General features: G+C 43.4%; 1 protein-coding gene across 4 annotated transcripts in view; it reads left to right on the top strand.

The window, feature by feature from the left end:
• SUSD1 (sushi domain containing 1) overlaps positions 1-17,618 on the top strand; it is a 133,842-nt gene that overhangs the window by 96,327 nt on the left and 19,897 nt on the right. For 2 of the 4 annotated variants that reach the window (XM_070459282.1, XM_070459284.1), the window contains 3 exons: positions 1,103-1,289; positions 12,731-12,827; positions 16,519-16,777. In XM_070459282.1, coding sequence (XP_070315383.1) covers positions 1,103-1,289; positions 12,731-12,827; positions 16,519-16,777 — 543 coding nt within the window. The remainder of the gene's footprint in view (positions 1-1,102; positions 1,290-12,730; positions 12,828-16,518; positions 16,778-17,618) is intronic. The other 2 variants (XM_070459285.1, XM_070459283.1) reach the window with 1 other exon arrangement.

Here is a 17,618-nt window from a genome sequence, read left to right on the forward strand (position 1 = left end):
AAAAAGAATCTTAAAAAAGTGGATATATGTATATGTATAACTTATTCATTTTGCTGTGCATCTGAAACTAACACAACATTGTAAATTAACTATACTCCAATAACAATTAAAAAAAATAAAAACAGCGCAATTCTAAAAATAGAAAAAAAAGAAGAGGCGAGAAAGTGGGCATTTCTGCTGCATATTTGAAGTTAGAAGACTTTGGGGATTGATGAGAAAGACATGAGAATTTCTCCATGTAACATAGCCTGATACAGAGCCAACGTTCAGGCAGTATCCACGGAAGGAAGCCAGTGACTTTTCATGGGTGTGTGTCTGTCCGCACCAGTGCCTCTGATAAGGGCCTGAATGTGTTGCCTAGAGAGTCAAGGGGAACTTTTAAAGCTAAATATGTTTGTAACAAAGGCATAGACCATGGGATGAGCTGCTGCTAGAAGAAATTAAGTAGAAAGAAAAGTGCATCTATTGGCCCAGATGTTGGGGAATGTCAGAAGGCAGTGAGCAGAGGAGAAAAACCCTTCCCAGGTCTTACCAGACCAGCTAGGAGTATCCTAACGCACACCCTGCTCTGGAGAAGCCTTAGTTCAGAGTCTTAACTTTTTTTTTCTTAGGAAATTGTTCTCTGGCCTTGCTTCTGCAGTTTTGCCAACAGGCTTTCTCACTGAGCATGTGCCGTTATGTGTGTGGGAACAAAAAAGGCGAAACTTGTCAGTTTCAGGGCATGTTGTGCATTTTAATTTAAAAAAATATTTACTTTACTGATGATATTGTAATTATGGACTTCCCAAATATTTATAGTATTACAGCTCTGCTTGTATTTCATATTTGTTTTCTCAAGCTTTAAACTTTTTATTTTGTATTGGGGTATAGCTGATTGACAATGTTCTGGTGGTTTCCGGTGAACGGTGAAGGGACTCAGCCATTCATATACATATATCCGTCCTCTCTCAAACCCTCCTCCCATCCAGGACACCACATAATGTATTTCACTTTTTAGAGGAACTTTAGAATGGAGAGCAAGAGTGCTCATGAGAAAAAGTTAAGTATCCAGGCATTCAACCTTTCAAGCTAGTAATTTACCTGGTGAACTTTTCTGTTTCAGGTCCACATTTGGGGCCAGAGATGGTATCAAAAAGGATTTGCCCAGGAAATGATCTTTAATATCACTGCCAGCAGTCAGACTCCTGAGACGTGTTTGGACCTGAGTCCAGGTACCAACTACAGTGTCAGCATCCAGGCTTTGTCTTCTGAACTTCCTGTGGTCATCTCCCTAACAACCCAGATAACAGGTAAATCTTGAATAACAGCATTTGCATGAACGCAATCACCACAGAGCTGTGTAGGCTCAAACAAAGAGGCACACTATTACTTTTTATCATTATATGACGAACTTCAAGAGAAAGAGGAAGAAGGATATGAGATTGGAGAGAAGTTCTCAAAGGACTTCCCTGAAACTGTAATGTTTTATTTCTTAAAAAGAAATCTGAAACAAAACAGCAGCATTGAGTAAATCTGGGTAGTGTGTCCATGAGTGTTGGTTACATTCCTTCTGGATATTTGAACTATTTCATCCCTAAGAAGAATTTGTCCTATGATTGTTTTTTTCTCACATATTTTTCATTCTGTTACAAATACCTTAAGAGTAGGTTACCCTCTCAGGGAGAATGACTGGCAGTCCCACTCTAGTACCCTAGAAATCACTTTCCACTCATTTTCTCATCTCTCCTCAAATCTGTGATGGTGTCCTCCAGCCCCCCAACACACACACTCTGAGCTAATTATCAGAGTATTAGTTTCTTGTGTCTTATTTCCCTGATAAATTAGAAGTAGTCAGGTGAGGACTTTCTACTCCCCAAATCTCCCAGGGCTGCCTGCAGGCAGAACCTGTATTTTATCTTCTTTCTTGGTCCCTACTCTCAATCTTCCCTTAATCCTGCCATCCCTTCTTGCCTCATCTGTTGCCCTAGTAAATAATGAGTCCCACCACTGCACTGGTATGTTGTCATATCTCCTTTTTAAATGAAAACAAAGACAGACACACTTCTTTGGATCCCATATTCCCTGCAGCAGCTGTCTTTTCTCAGCCCCTGTTTACAAAGAAACTCCTTGGAAGAATGTTGTGGAGGCGCCACATCCTTACCTCCTCTTCTAACTTTAACTGTTTCCAGTCCAGAGGCATTTGTTCTCAATGCTTTACTGGGAGTGTCTCTATCTTGCCAAATCCACCAGCCAATTTTATTCTTATCTGATTTTCTGTAGAGCATTTGGCATCCCCTCCTTGAAACACCTTTTCTCTTGGCTCTTGGATCCTGCTGCCTTGCCAGCTGCTCTTTCCCAGTCTTTTTCACCAGTTCCATCGACTTTAATGTTGCTCCGCCCTCTGCCTTCTCATCCTTTTACTTCATAACCATTTCTGCTTCGGTGATCTCTACCAGTCTCATGGCTACAAACAATACCCGTATTTTGACAGTCCCCAAATATGTGTCCTAGTCACGTTCTCTCCTCTGAGCTCCATTTATCTTCCTGTCTCCGATATCCTATTTGAACATTTAATAAGCAAGACCAATAGAACTTTTGATTTCTGATCTCTGTCTTTACCCTACAAATCTGTTTTCCACCCAGGCTTCTCTGTCTCAGTTATTGGCATTCCTATTCACTGACTGCTCAAGCCATAAAGTAATTCTAATTGATTCTGCTTCTCCCACCAGTTTCTAGTCCCTAACAAGCTGGCTTGTTTCTGAAATAAACATTATGAATCCAACCACTTCTACCCCCTTTGCCTTTACAACTAGCAACTTAATCCAAGCCAGCAATTTCTTGCTTGGACTCCTGCAATAGCTTCTAAATCTTCTCCCTGCTTTCACAGTTGCCTGTCACCTGCTGCTGTCTTCATCTTCACCAGAGCTTTAAAAAGATCACTCAAGGGATTAAGTGGTTAAGTCCAGTGGTTAAGATGTCACACTTCCAATGTAGGGGACATGGATTTCATCCCTGGGAGCTAAAATCCCACATGTTGCACAGTGCAGCCAAAACATTAAAAAAATTTAAAAAATTGAAATAAAAAAAATTTAATAAGATCATGCAAAGTGTCATACTGAATGAAGTAAATCAGACAGAGAAAAACAAATATGTAATGTTGCTTATATGTGGAATCTAAAAAATGCTACAAATGAACTTATTTACAAAACAGAAATGGAGTCACAGATATAAAAAACAAACTTATAGTTACTGGGGAGAAAGGATGGGCAGGATAAATTGGGAAATTGGGGTTGACATATACACACAACCATATATAGGGCTTCCCCGATAGCTCTGTGGGTAAAGAATCTGCCTGCAATGCAGGAGACCCCAGCTTGATCTCTGGGTTGGAAAGATCTGCTGAAGAAGGGATAGGCTGCCCACTCCAGTATTCTTGGGCTTCCCTTGTGGCTCAGCTGGTAAAGAATCAGCCTGCAATGTGGGAGACCTGGGTTCGATCCCTGGGTTGGGAAGATCCCCTGAGAAGGGAAAGGATATTCACTCCAGTATTCTGGCCTGAAGAATTCCATGGATTGTATAGTCCATGGGATTGCAAAGAGTCGGACACGACTGAGCAACTTTCACTTTCACAACTATATATAAAATAGATAACAAATAAGGACCTATTGTATAGCACAAAGAACTCTACTCAATACTCTAATAACCTGTCTGGAAAAAGAATCTAAAAAAAGAGTGGATATATGTATATGTAAAACTTATTCACTTTGCTGTACATTTGAAACTAACACAACATTGTAAATCTACTATATTCCAATAAAAAATTAATAAAAAAAGAAAAACATTCACATAAGAACATGTCATACCCAGCTCAAAACTGCTGGATGAGTTTGCGTTAGTGTTGGAATAGAATCCATGTGCCTGACCCTGGAACATGTAGTCTGGCCCTTGCCTACCTCACTGAGCTCATCTCCCTCTGCCCTTTCTCTCTCTCACTAAGCATCAGCTGCCTCCCTAACTTCCTTGCTATTTCTTAAACGGGTCAGACTTGTTCTTGCATCCAGGTCTTTCCATCGGGTGCGTACTCACCTTGGATACTCTCTCCACTTGTTGTCATTGTTCTGTAGTCGCTAAGTCATTTTCGATTCTTTTGCGGCCCCATGGACTGCAGCCCACCAGGCTCCTGACCATGGGATGTCCCAGGCTAGAATACTGGAGCTGGTGGCCATTTCCTTTCTCCAGGGGATCTTCCTGGCCCAGGGATCAAACCCACATCTCCTGCATTGCGGGCAGATTCTTTACCCTTGAGCCACCAGGGAAGCCTTATCACTCAGGTTTCTGCTCAAATTCACCCTTTCAAAAATCACCTCCCCATCACCACCCCATCACTCTCTATCCATTTCCTCTATTTGAATTTCTTCACAGAACTCATTTCAGAACTTGTATTTTGAATTTTACTTGTTTGTTTTCTTTCCCCTACTAAAATAGGAGCACTCTGATGGCAGAGATTTTTGTCTGTGTGTTCTGCCTTGAATCCCCAACACATAAGGATCGTGCTAGCCCACGTAAAGACAATGATAGCATAGCAAAGAAATATTTTTGTAATGAATGCATATGAAGACTAATCTCAAAATGGCCAGCGGGTGGTATTGGCATTGAGAAAATGCCTGGTTAGTTAATAAAAGCTTTAGACCAAAAAAGAATTCACCAGCTGGTGAGTTGGAAGGAAATGTTCAATTTGGGTATTTCTTCCCATGGTGATTTATCAAGATGAATCGCTATTCAGTCTCCTACTCTTTGGTCCTTATCCTGTTTGGATGCTTTGCATTGCTGATTCATATCAGCATTTCATATGTTTTGATTTGGGAGAGAGAGTTTCATCTTGAGACTCATTTATACCTTGTTTTATACAAGAAACTCAGCCTGGTAACTCACACACCCTGTAATCTGTGCTCATGGCCACCAGGGGGCACTGTTGAGCTATTTGAATTTATTGAGACCCTGCCTGCCTGTTTTCTGTATATACCCACTTTAAAGAATTTGCAATTTTAAAAAAAGTGTGAAAGTTCTAAGCAAACACACCAGAGAAGAACAGGCCCCAAGCCCTCTCTTTAAAGAAGAAGAGATATGCTTCGTTGCCTAAGATGGGACTCTGTTTTAGTAAAATCGTAAACTTTTGAATTTTACCAGAAATGTGAGGCAAGGGGTTTGGACCTGGAATATGCAAGCAGCTGGTTTCCCAGAAGAAAAGTGCATGGAATTTCCATTCTGAATATCTTACGTTAAGTTAAATCTTACTGATGGGAGCGAGATGAAAGCATGCGCTTTAAATATATTGCTGACCTCAGGGGAGAATGAAGGTTTTTGGAATGTTGAAGGACAGAGACAAGTGTTGCATTGAAAACCAAATAGGGTGCCGGTGAGAAGGGTGGTGAAATCGAGAGGCGAGCACAGTGCTTCTGACTCACGGGCCACACACTTCCGCAGGCAGCCTGTTGATTCCTCAGAATAGCCCCACCATTCATTCATACACCCTTTAGGTCAAGGGGAAGAAAGAACGTTCATCCTTGATGGAGACCCAAAGGGTCAGAAGAGCTGTCACACACAGGTCATGCTGTTTTCTGTTGTTCAGTTGCTCAGTCATGTTCAGCTCTTTGTGACCCCATAGAGGTCGCATGCCAGGCTCCTGTGTCCTCTGCTATGTCCCGAAATTTGCCCAGATTCATGTCCATTGAGTCAGTGATGATTGAGTCAGTGATGCTATTTAACCATCTCATCCTCCACCACCCTGCTTCTTCTACCTTCAACTTTTCTCAGCATCAGGGTCTTTTCCAATGAGTTGGCTCTTCACATCAGGTGGCCAAAGTATTAGAGCTTCAGCTTCAGTCCTTCCAATGAATATTCAGGGTTGATTTCCTTTAGAATTGACTGGTTTGATCTCCTTGCAATCCAAGGGACTCTCAAGAGTCTTCTCCAACACCATGGTTCAAAAGCATCAATTCTTCAGTGCTCAGCTTTCTTTATGGTCCAACTCTCACATCTGTACATGACTATTGGAAAAACCATAGCTTTGACTATATGGACCTTTATTGGCAAAGTGATATCTCTGCTTTTTAATATGCACCTAGATTTTCCAAGTCAAAAAGCTTATAGGCAAAATTTTCTTCTTAGAGAAAGGAGAAAATCAGAGCAGCAGAGGTGGAGGGAGAGGCTAAGAGAGGAGGAAAGAGAGAGAGAAAGCAAGTACCTGCAGGTAGATAAACCACTTATTCTACACAATGCGGTGATTATCTGTGGTTGAATGGTCATTATGGAGCCAAGAGTGCTGGAAGAGAAAAAGGAAACAAATATGTAAAAGAAATCATTTCTTCCTGAGTCTATCCTCAGTGCCAAGACTGGCAACGTACACGAGAACTTCCCCATCTCTGTATTCGTAATAAGGAAAAGAATGCACCTTTTCAGATGTTCAGGAGAGCCACTGAAAACTCAGGTGTGTCCCAAGCTTTACTGGACTATCCCTTTCGCAGAGAGGTCCAGTCAGGATAGCTCTGATTCCCACAACAGGACTAGGGACCACTGCCCCCACCTCTGACACCTCCTCTCTTACTGTTGTGTCCTCAGGAAAGGACCATGTGGGATCAGGTGTCTTGAGTTCTCCTGACATGGGCTTCTCTTCCACAAACCATCTAAGGGCTGTGAACTCCTGTGTCCTCAGTGAGGGCATCATTTCTGCAGGCTGGTTGCTGGGTACCGCCCTGACTCCTGCTGGCCTTCATCTCAGCTGTTTTCTTCTTTATCCAGGCTCTCTCAGAGTCTTTCGTGGACACAGATTCCTTGATGTCTGAGGTCCTCATGGTAGGGCAGCCCAGGATGAAGGCACACGTGTGTCCTTCCATACCTTGAAGGGTCAACTGTTCCTCTAGTCCCCAGAAATCTCCCAGCTACTTTATAGCTTCAGATCAACCCCCAGCCCCTTAAGGAAATGACTGTTAAGGATGGATGTCTCCCCGCTCTTCTCACTGAAAGCTTCTGCACCCCCTCTGAGGCCCCACAGAGACAAGATGGCCCACCACAGAGGAAAGTGGGCTGGATGTGTTATTTTCACAACGTTATGTTAGCGTTGTGTGAGTGCTAAGTCGCTTCAGTCGTGTCCAGACTCTTTGTGACCTTATGGACCAGAGCCTGCCAGGCTCCTCTGTTCATGGGATTCTCCAGGGAAGAATACTGGAGTGGGTCGCCATTCCCTTCTCCAGGGGATCTTCCCAACCCAGGGATTGAACCCACATCTCCTACATCTCCCACATTGGTGGGTGGATTCTTTACTGCTAGTGCCACCTGGTAAGCCCATCTATATTAATGTTAGCTGTTTATAAAATATGAATGGGAAAGTTTCTTTATATTAAAAGCCTAAGAGGCAGGGTTTCTGTGTGTTGGGGTGGTTGAAAGGTATACTGAAACTTAACAATTAATTCAGCACATACCTATTGATTAGTTATGTACAAAGACCAATGCTGAGTGATAAAGGAGATAAAGATAAAAAGAAGATGGTTCCTTTTCTTTGGGAAGCCAAGTCTGATAACCTTACTGACAAGGGAGTTGCAGCTCACCCTGTGATACCTGATGACTTATGGCATAAGCTCTGTTTTCTCCATTGCTATCAATTTCAATTTATCATGCCAGCCTGGTGGGCTACAGTCCATGGGATCAGAGAGTCAGACACGACTGAGTAACTAACTAACACACTCACATTGAGTGGGGGGCGTGGGCCAATTAGGAGATGCTGAGAATTAGAAAAGAACCTCTAGGGTATCTTTACTTTTATATATTCATGTGTGTTAGTTCCTTGCAATTACTTGACGTTTATAGCATAAGGTTGGGACCTTTGCTTAAATTTGGTGCAGACAAAATTTTCCTATACTTTCTGTTCATTTTAGTGGGTCTTAGAGGAATAACACATTTGCACTTCTGTTTCCTTCCTTTCTCTCTTTGATTTTAATAGTTTGCCTACATTAATGATATTAATCTTTTGTTATACATATTGAACCCCAGGTTATGTATTCTTTAATTTTCTTTTCAATATTCTTTTTGACATTCAGACATTTTAAGTTTTCATGCAATCAATTCTATTGATTCTTTTATCGTTTCTGCCTCGGGTTATGCCAAGAAAAAGCCTTTCCCACTTTGCAATCAGGTCAGTTCTTATTCTCTACTGTGTTCTAATGCTTCTTAACAATTTTGCTTTTCACATTTTAGCTTGCACCCATTTGGAATTTGTTCAGATATGTGGTATAAGGCTAAATTTACATGATAACTTTGTTTCCCCCAAATGATCAGCTAGTTTTCCCATCACCTTTGGAAAGACTGTCCATGCCACACACTATATTCTCATTTATTTATTTGGGTCTCTTTCTTGATTATCAAGCTTCTTCCATTGCTTTGCCTATTCTGTGCTTTTACCTTCTTATTTTAGTTATTGTAAATTTGTAGTATATTTAATATTTTGGGGGATAAGTTCTGCCTCATTGCTTTTCTCCTGAATCTTCAAAGCTTTCTCAGCCTCCATAATTGCCTTTGTCACTTACTTCTAGGAGAGAATGGACTTTGTTGGCATCTAGGAGGGGCAGTGAATGCCTTCCTTCTGGGTCGGCCCCCAGCTCACATACTCAGGGTGAAAGAACTCCAGCCCAGGCATGACCCATTTCTTGCCTTGGGTCTGATTTGGTTAAAATCAGTAATGGGCTGATTAGGAGCTGGAAAGGAGAGCAGACCCAGCATTCCAGCTGGAATGGGCTGGAAAGGAGAGCAGACCAGTCAAAGACAGCAGTTTGGGGGATGGGACACAGAACCTTGGAAAATATGGCTAGAAGTAAAGTTATCCGCCTGCAATGCGGGAGACCTGGGTTTGATCCCTGGTTTGGGAAGATCCCCTGGGGAAAGGAAGGGAAAGGCTACCCACTCCAGTATTCTGGCCTGGAGAATTCCATAGGTTGTATAGTCTGCGGGGTAGCAAAGAGTCGGAGGACATGACTGAGTGACTTTCACTAAGGTTATTTAACCTCAAAAATGCAACAAAGAAACAGTCTACTCAAGTTCAGGCTTTTGCATTCAAGAGAAAAAACAGACTATTTATAAGGTGGGGAAGGCGGGGAGCAGGCAGAACAGAAAGCAGTCTAGAAGTCATGTGTTGATTGAATCAACTGGATGGTTGTGTCCTGTTTAGAACTGGAAGGACGGATGATGCTGGGGCTGAAAAGGGGCCACGTGGCACAGAACAACCAGGGGAGGCCTCCCTGCCCTGCTGTGGGCCCGCCTTCCCTAAACTGGGCACACGCTTTGTTCTGCTGTTCCTGGGGTGGGTGAGGTGGTTTTAAAAGGTTCCCCAAGAGATTAGAGGACCTAGAATTATTCATCTCAGAGAAGAGCAAACAGAGGAATAACTTGAAAGAGCCCTGAGGAGGGTTCTCACACAGAAAAGAGTAAACAGTTAATCTCCCTCTGGGCTGAAAACAGGAAATGTGTGATAAAAACCACTTACTTTCCTGCGAGAAAGAAATGTCACCAATGAAAGAGCCTTTCAGCTATAGCCTGAGGGTTGAGTGTAGAGATACTTGGAATGTTCGTGTTCCCTGACCAGGTGGGGAACCTGGTCAGTCTGCATTTCCCCTCTCCCCCTTGCTAGCTGGCTGCAGGAGGCTAGCCACTGTCGGCCTCAGTGGTGTTATAGAATTTCTTTCTGGCTGCCTCTTGGAAAGGTGGTGGACCTTTCAGTACTGTAGGGTGCAGTCTTAACTGTAAGTAGAGGCTGTTCCAAGTCACCCCCAGGGCCTTTAACAATGCCACAGATTTACAGAAAACATGATTTGTATGGCCACTGTATCTGCGTGGTGTTGGAAGAAATTCTAGACTCAGTGTTTAATAAACACTACAGGAAACTCTCCCTTGTCCACCTGGCCTTAGACTCCTGGGTGTCCCGGTGGTCCACTCTGGGCCCTCATTTCTCAGATGCCTTTATACCATCTCTCTGGGCCGCCATGTGAGCGAAGTCGCTTGAGTCGTGTCCGACTCTTCGCAATCCTCTGGACTGTAACCCACCAGGCTTCTCTGTCCAAGGGATTTTCCAGGCAGGAATCCTGGAGCGGGTTGCCATGCCCTCCTCCAGGGGATTTTCCAGACCCAGGGATTGAACCCAGGTCTCTTATGTCTCTGGCATTGGCAGGTGGGTTGTTTACCACTAGGCCACCTGGGAAGCCCCTTCTGTTGATGACTGACTCCATGTCGCCATCACAATTTGCTCGTAAGCTCTGGACCACATTTCTAACTGCCTGCTGGACGGTTTCACAAGGACTTCAAACTTAACAGGTCTAGGAGCGAGCTGCGGCTGAGCCTTCCCCCAGACCTTGGTGACTGACGTCACCACTGACTCAGTGACCAAAACCAAAGCCCAGGTTCCTTCCCCTTCCTTATCTTCCACCACCTTCCATTCTGTCTCTGCCCGACGTACCTCCTCCATCTGCCCTCTTTTTTCCATTGTGAGCACCATCACTTGCTTCAGGCCTCAGACACTTCTTACCTAGGTTTTGGACAATCTATGCTTTTGCTCTTTTCCAATTCATCCTCCAGCTGGCAGTCTAAATTGTCTTTCTAAAATATACATCTGCTAAGAATCTTTAGATGACTTCTCCTTATTTACAGGACCTCAGATCTGACCTAGACACACACCACTTAATTTTTATCTACTTATTTTTTTGATTTTGGCTGCACTAGGTCTTCCCTACTGCATGCGGGCTTTCCTTAGTTGCGGAGAGTGGAGACTACCCTTTTTTGTGTTGATTGGGCTTCTCAATGCAGCGGCTTCTCTTGCTGCAGAACACAGGCTTTAGGCACATGTGCTTCAGTAGTTGTGGCTCACAGGCTTAGTTGCTCCTCGGCACGAGGGATCTTCCTGGACCAGGGATCGAACCTGTGTCCCCTGCATTGGCAGGCGGATTCTTATCCACTGTGCCACCAGGGAAGTCCTACATTTCTCACTTTATTTTCTGCCTCTGCTGAGCTGGAACTCAACCTTTTGGCCACACTGAACTCCTGCTCTTCTCTCTCTGCATGCACTCTCTCTCACCTCCCGCCTCTGAGTATATCAGTTTCTGTATTTGATAGGCTCACCCCACTGCCCTGGGTCAGGAATTCTTCCCCCGCATTCCTACCACTCCCATTATTGTAGCTCCAAGCACCACCTGTTTACAAGACTCTGCGATCAGACTTTGAGCTCCTGGAAAGCAGAAACCATGTCTTCCATGGCGGTTTCTCCCAGCCTCATATAGAGGTGGCTAGTAAATATTTGTTGAAAGGCAGTGTGTAAATAGCATGTTCAGTAGAGCTTTAAGATCTATCTTGGAAGGTCTAAACTTTTTTTTTCAATTATAATTTGAATTGAGAATTGCTACTCCAAGTCTATTTTCTAATTGGGTTAAAGAGTCTTGAGTGTCTGTTTTGGCTTTCTAGTTCTTAATTCCACTGTGGCAGCACTCAAGGGAATTTCGGGGGGACTTCATATTTTATTTTTTCTCTTCCTATCTCTCTCTATAACTCTCATCCACTTGATACCACTGTTGAGAAGATTAGATGAGATGAGGCATATATAGGACACATCTACATATGTGTCGGGCACCCAGCACATATTAGCTGTGTGACCCCCAAGGCAGAGTGGTGGCTGCTATGTTCATACTGTGTATGTGACTCCCAGTTAGATGATGGAACCCTGGTGTCAACCAACCAGTGCATTCTCCTCCCTATGAAGTAACTATTTGGGAAATCTGGTTGCTGGGGAGAGCAAGATAAGGACAGACAGCTGTGTGATTATAAAGGCTCTAGAAGTCTAGGGAATTCCCTCACAGTCCAGAGGTTAGGACTCCATGCTTTCACTGCTGAGGACGCAGGTTCAATCCCTGATCAGGTGGCTGATTCATGTTGATGTGTGGCAAAAACCATCACAATATTAAAAGTAATTATCCTCCAATTAAATTAATTAATTAAAAAAATTTTAATGAAAATAAATAAAAGGATAATCATGCACACACACAAAAACCCCTGGTCAAGGAACTAAAATCCCACAAGCTGCTCGGAGCAGCCAAAATAATAATAATAATAATAATAATAATAATAAACTTTTCCCAAAGGATCTAGAAGTCAGATATGCTGGTCTCCTCACCAAACAGGAACCTATCTTCCAAGATAATTGAAATGACCACAGCATCCACCCTCTGTTAGTGCTGGGGCATCACTTTTTAAAAGAATTATAATAAAAGATATACAACATAAAATGTACTATTTTAATCATTTTTCAGGGCACAAGTTATTGGCATTAAGTACATTCACAGTGCTGTAAACCATTACCATGATCTATTTCAAAACGTTTTCATCACCTCAAACAGAAACTATGTTGACCATTAAGCAATAACTCCCCATTCCCTACCCACACCCTCGGCCCTTGGCAACCTCCAATGTATTTCTGTCTCTATGGATTTACCTGTTCTAGAGATTTCACGCAAGTGGAATCATGCAATGCTTGTCCTTCTGTGTCTGGCGTATTTCTGTTAGCCTCATGTGTTCAGGATTCGCCTGTGTTGGAGCGTGTGTCCGAATTTGCCCATCACTTCTTTCATGAAAACTTTCCTCTTGCTGTCCCATGAGGACCACTTTCTTCATGTCTCAGCTTGTTCTGATCACATCCGTTTTCTTCTTTGCAACATGTTTTCAGAGCCTCCCCTTCCGGAAGTAGACTTTTTCACTGTGCATGGAGGGCCTCTACCACGCTTGCGACTGAAGAAAGCCACGGAGAAAAATGGACCCATCGGGTGAGTAGAGGCCTCTTTCCCATAGCTGTCCAGTGGTCCCATGAAGTGTTTTGGAAACACTGATTTCAGTGAGGATGAGACTTCTATTTAGGTGGCTACGATGCAGTGGTTAAGGCAATGGGCCTCTTTTTTTTTGTTTCCCTGGGCACAGACTAGGCTTCCCTGATAGCTTAGTTGGTAAAGAATCTGCCTGCAATGCAGGAGACCCCAGTTAATCCGTGGATTGGGAAGATCCCCTGGAGAAGGGAAAGGCTACCCACTCTAGTATTCTGGCCTGGAGAATTCCATGGACTGTATAGTCCATGGGGTTGCAAAGAGTCAGACACGACTAAGCAACTTTCACTCACTGGGCACAGACTGAGCCTTTAATTCCAACCGGCACCCTCCTTAGTGAATAGAGAGACTTTTAAGGGACCAGAGATGAGCATTTGGGCAGCTGAGCTAGAGAAACTGAATCTGCTCCTTTGGTCACTGAATAAGCATTGGCTGGGGTGCCAGTGACATATCAGGCAGTATCCTTTGCACTCAGGCCTCCAGGTATATCCGTTAGTGATGGTGGATCAGGAGCATCATTTCACTTACCAAAAACAAAATGTGTTTTCCTTTATTTAAGGGTGACCTTGGGGTGTGTGTAGTGGTTTCTGGGAGAGTCATTTGGATAATTCTTTTAATTCATTCAAGTACTGAGATGTGGGCAAGGCATTGTGTTGTTAATAACTGCTTCTGGGACTCCAGATGGTATTAGGGTGGAAGTAATTTACCTCAGGTGGTGGACTACGTTGTGTTCAATTAAGCTTTTTGTTTATACAGGTCATGGCAGGGTTAGGAAAGCAGAAACAGTCCCTGTTTAGAGAGGAAGATTGATGTTCATCTGGGGAGATGAGCAACTTCCTGACAGGAGTCTAGAAAAATGGGATAGATGGTCTTATCTGCAAAACAGAAATAGAGACACAGACATAAAGAAAAAATGTATGGACCCCAAAGAGGGAAAGAGAAGGGTGGGATGAAGTGGGAGATTGCAGCTGATACATATACACTACTATGTACAAAATAGATAACTTATAAGAACCTACTGTATAGCACAGGTATGGGAAGGAAATCCACAAAAGAGGGGATGTATGTCAATGTATAGCTGATTCACTTTGCTGTGCCGTGGGAAACTATTACAACACTGTAATTATACTCCAATAAAAATTAACTTTAAATAAGAGGAGATGGCAATAACCTGCTTCCTTGACCTAACCCACACTACCTATGTCTCTCCTGACCCTTCAGTCTAATGACCCTACAGTACAATCAGGGTAAAAGTCAGGAGATATCACAAAACTGTCAAAAGAAAGTCTAGCAAAATTATCTGTGTGTGTGTGTCCATTTATAATGAAACTTGGGCTCTTTGTGTCTGTTCGTTTGAGCTCAGTAAATGCTCAAAGGTCTTTGCAGGCATGTGTATGGCCTAAGTTGCTCTGTGTCTTAATTCCTGACAAGTTACTGGAAGGCATTGTAATTCTGTGGCTGGAAGGAGAGTGGAAGTCGTGACCTCAGTGCCTGAGAGAATGTGCAATACGGACGTGATATTTAGGCCAGGTAATTACGTAAGGCAGAAGGAAAGCCAAATGGCAGTCTACCGTGGTGGCTCTGAGCCGGCCAGCGCCTCCAAAACAGGAAGTGGAGCTCTGTGAGTCATCGGGAGGGCGGTGGTGAGAAAGAGGGGAAGAGTCCTTCTGGAACAGTCATGCTCTCCACAGCTACGGCTGCTTCCCCAGTGTCATCGGCACCGATTACCATTAGGATGTTGGGGTGGTTTCCTTGGCCTGACTACCTGGTTTGAGCTGGGGGAAGCAGAATTGCCAGTGGGTGGCAGCCCAGAGTCTGCCGTGTGCATTATCCAGGATGGGGGTGTGGGGCAGTGGTTTGGGCACTCGGTGGAGCAGGGGCTCTGGCCCCACGCCTCCCCTCCCTGACCGGGTGATCTTTGGAGGATGATGCAGCCTGTAGCCTGGCTCCCCTCATGGTTATGTCACCGACACTTGCTAGATTCCAGGAATCACCTAGGGTGCTTTATCAGCCACATGAATTCTCAGACTCTACTGGAGATTATGATTGAGTAGGTCTGGGACGGGGGCTGGAAATTTGAACAATTATCAAGCGACGCGGGTGGTTATGATCATACTAACTGGGGAGACTACTTTATGCCTCTTGAATGGTACCTCTCCTGGGAAATGTTCAGAAACAGATGAGTTCAAATGAACCTTGAACTTGCACTTGAACATCACTACCTACATGGTAAGACGAGAGGGACTTAAAGATGTGCTTACAGACTGCATGGAGCCTGCTGCCCATTTGCTTTTTTACCTGTGTCTGTGATTCATAGGGGTGTCTTCATCTTCAAGTCCCCAGGAAAGTTTGTTGTTATAGGTGTTCCTTTGTAGGCAGTGAGGCTTAGTAAATGTTTACTGCTGGTGGCAGTGACAAAGCATTGCCCTACGGGCTTTACTTTGTCATTTTTGTACCAAGCTCATTGCTGAAAGTGAAACCAGAAACTTTGTGGAAATCAGGGGCCTGAGGACACCTAGGAATTTGGGGAGCCTGGTGGGTGGATACTTTCTAAATCCAACACCTGCTATTAACTTAGTAACTCATGGGCTCTTAGGAAGCAGGAGATGGGGCATTAGGAATGTGGAGCAGGAAGTGTATACTTATTGGTAAAATAGCATTACATGTGCTAATGAGTTTGGGAAATTATCCTAATCATATTTGGTGCTGATGCGTGTTTTTCTTCTTTACTGAAACTTCAACTCAAGAAACATCAGTGAAGAGTCAGTCGTAGCCAAAGAACTGTGCAAAGATTTGCAAGGATGCAGGAGTAAATCATTCAAGTCCTTACTATCAAGCCCGAAAGAGAAAGCAGACATCCCAAAACTTACTAGGAGATGAGCCCAAACAGACGGAAATAGAAAGAAAGATGTGATTTGTTCTCAGAGTGTTTTTGTTCTTACACTTTCTTTCACTGACAGATTCTTCTGTTTGGTGGGATAAATAATCCTGAAACATGATAAAATGAAACCAGATTGCTAGTGTGTTTCTTTGTCCACATGTAGGGAACATACAAGATTTTCCCTTTCCAGCTGTTGAAGGATATTGTAGGACTAGATGAGTTCACGGTGACTTTGCACTCCATGCTTCTCATTCATTTCATAGGAACTTCGGTCTCAGTCCATGAACTGGAGGGAGTGGCTGTCACATGAATTCTGTTTTAGGCTCCTCATGTGATTACGTGGAGCCTTTTGGCAGACTTAGTGCACTAACCCTTGTAGGCAATAGGCCTCCATGTGACTGCTAAACACTTTCCCCAGCTGGACTTTGTTTGCCCACGAGAAAAATCACTGATTAGATCAACTTTATGACACATATGCTCCAGGCAGTTTACCAGGTAGCCATCTGCAGCCAGAACTTAGATCACTCCCCCAGTGTCGTGAAGCTTGAACTCTGTTGGTTCCAACTGGAGTTCCATGACTGTTGGAGCTGTCAGATCGTGAAGCCCACATGGACAAGGACTTTTATCCAGTGTTACATCTCCAGCATCTAGCAAAGTGTCGATCTCATAGCTGGTGCTCAATAAGTATGAATAAATGAAAGAATGACCCCCCGAACCCAAGCAAGGGTCTGATAGACATTTTCTTTTCTCTTACAGTTCATATCAGGTGTTAGTGCTTCCCTTGGCCCTCCAAAGCACATTTGCTTGTGATTCTGAAGAAGCTGCTTCATTCTTTAGCAAAGCTTCTGAGGCCAGTGGATACGTGACTGCAGAACTGCTGGCCAAGGATATTCCCGATGATGCCATGGAGATGTCTATTGGAGACAGGCTGTACTATGGGAAATATTATAATGCACCCTTGAAAACAGGGCATGATTACTGCATTATATTACGAATCACAAGTGAATGGGATGAGGTATATTTCTTTAAAAACTCTTGTGAATTTGATATTTTCCTCTTCATGTGATATTTAAATATTTGAACATTTGTTTTCCCATATCTGAGATGAACACTGCATGTAAGAACCATAAACATGTACTGAACCCTTTCACTTTATAAAGGAGGGGCAGGTGAAACCTTTCTGGAGGTGGATATTCTGAACTTGCTGGGGGAACCTGTTTGGATCTGTGTTTGGACTGAATTTGTTTTGTTTTTTCCTAAGCTTTATGAATGCCCTTATCCTACTGCATTGCGGAAGCCTGAGCTGGAGTGGAACACCTAGATCTTTCTGCCACTTCCCTGTACTCCTGCCAGGCTGCTGCCTTCCCTCATTCTCTGGGAAGCAAGAGGGAGGGGCAGATCATACTCAGCACTATTTTCTGGCTCTATTCTGCTTCCGTTACTTCCCTGGCTGTTGCGTAAGCCCCACTCTCATCTCTCAATCCTTAAAGAGTCTATGTGTTTCTAGCAGTGGTTCTTTCTTGAGATATGGAAACTCATGAGAAGCATGAGAAACACGAAAAGATGAGACATGTATACTCCTTACAGAATGAATAATTATAATGAGCTGGACAAGCAGAATAGCCAGAGCTGAATTGATCAGTCAGGGGTGGAAGAGCTTCTGGAAGGAGAATTGTCATGGTTGCCCTAGGATAACTCAAAGTTTGATATCAATTCATATTGGTTGGCAATGAAAACTAGAAAAATTATATTAATAGAAACGTCTCTTGACTGATGAATTTGAGGCATCTTGCATGTAAGTTTCATCACATATTTGAAACTGAAACATGCTATTAAATTTTCTATAGGACACAAGT

The sequence above is a fragment of the Odocoileus virginianus genome, chromosome 31 (genome assembly GCF_023699985.2).
Source record: "Odocoileus virginianus isolate 20LAN1187 ecotype Illinois chromosome 31, Ovbor_1.2, whole genome shotgun sequence".
Taxonomy (NCBI): domain Eukaryota; kingdom Metazoa; phylum Chordata; class Mammalia; order Artiodactyla; family Cervidae; genus Odocoileus; species Odocoileus virginianus.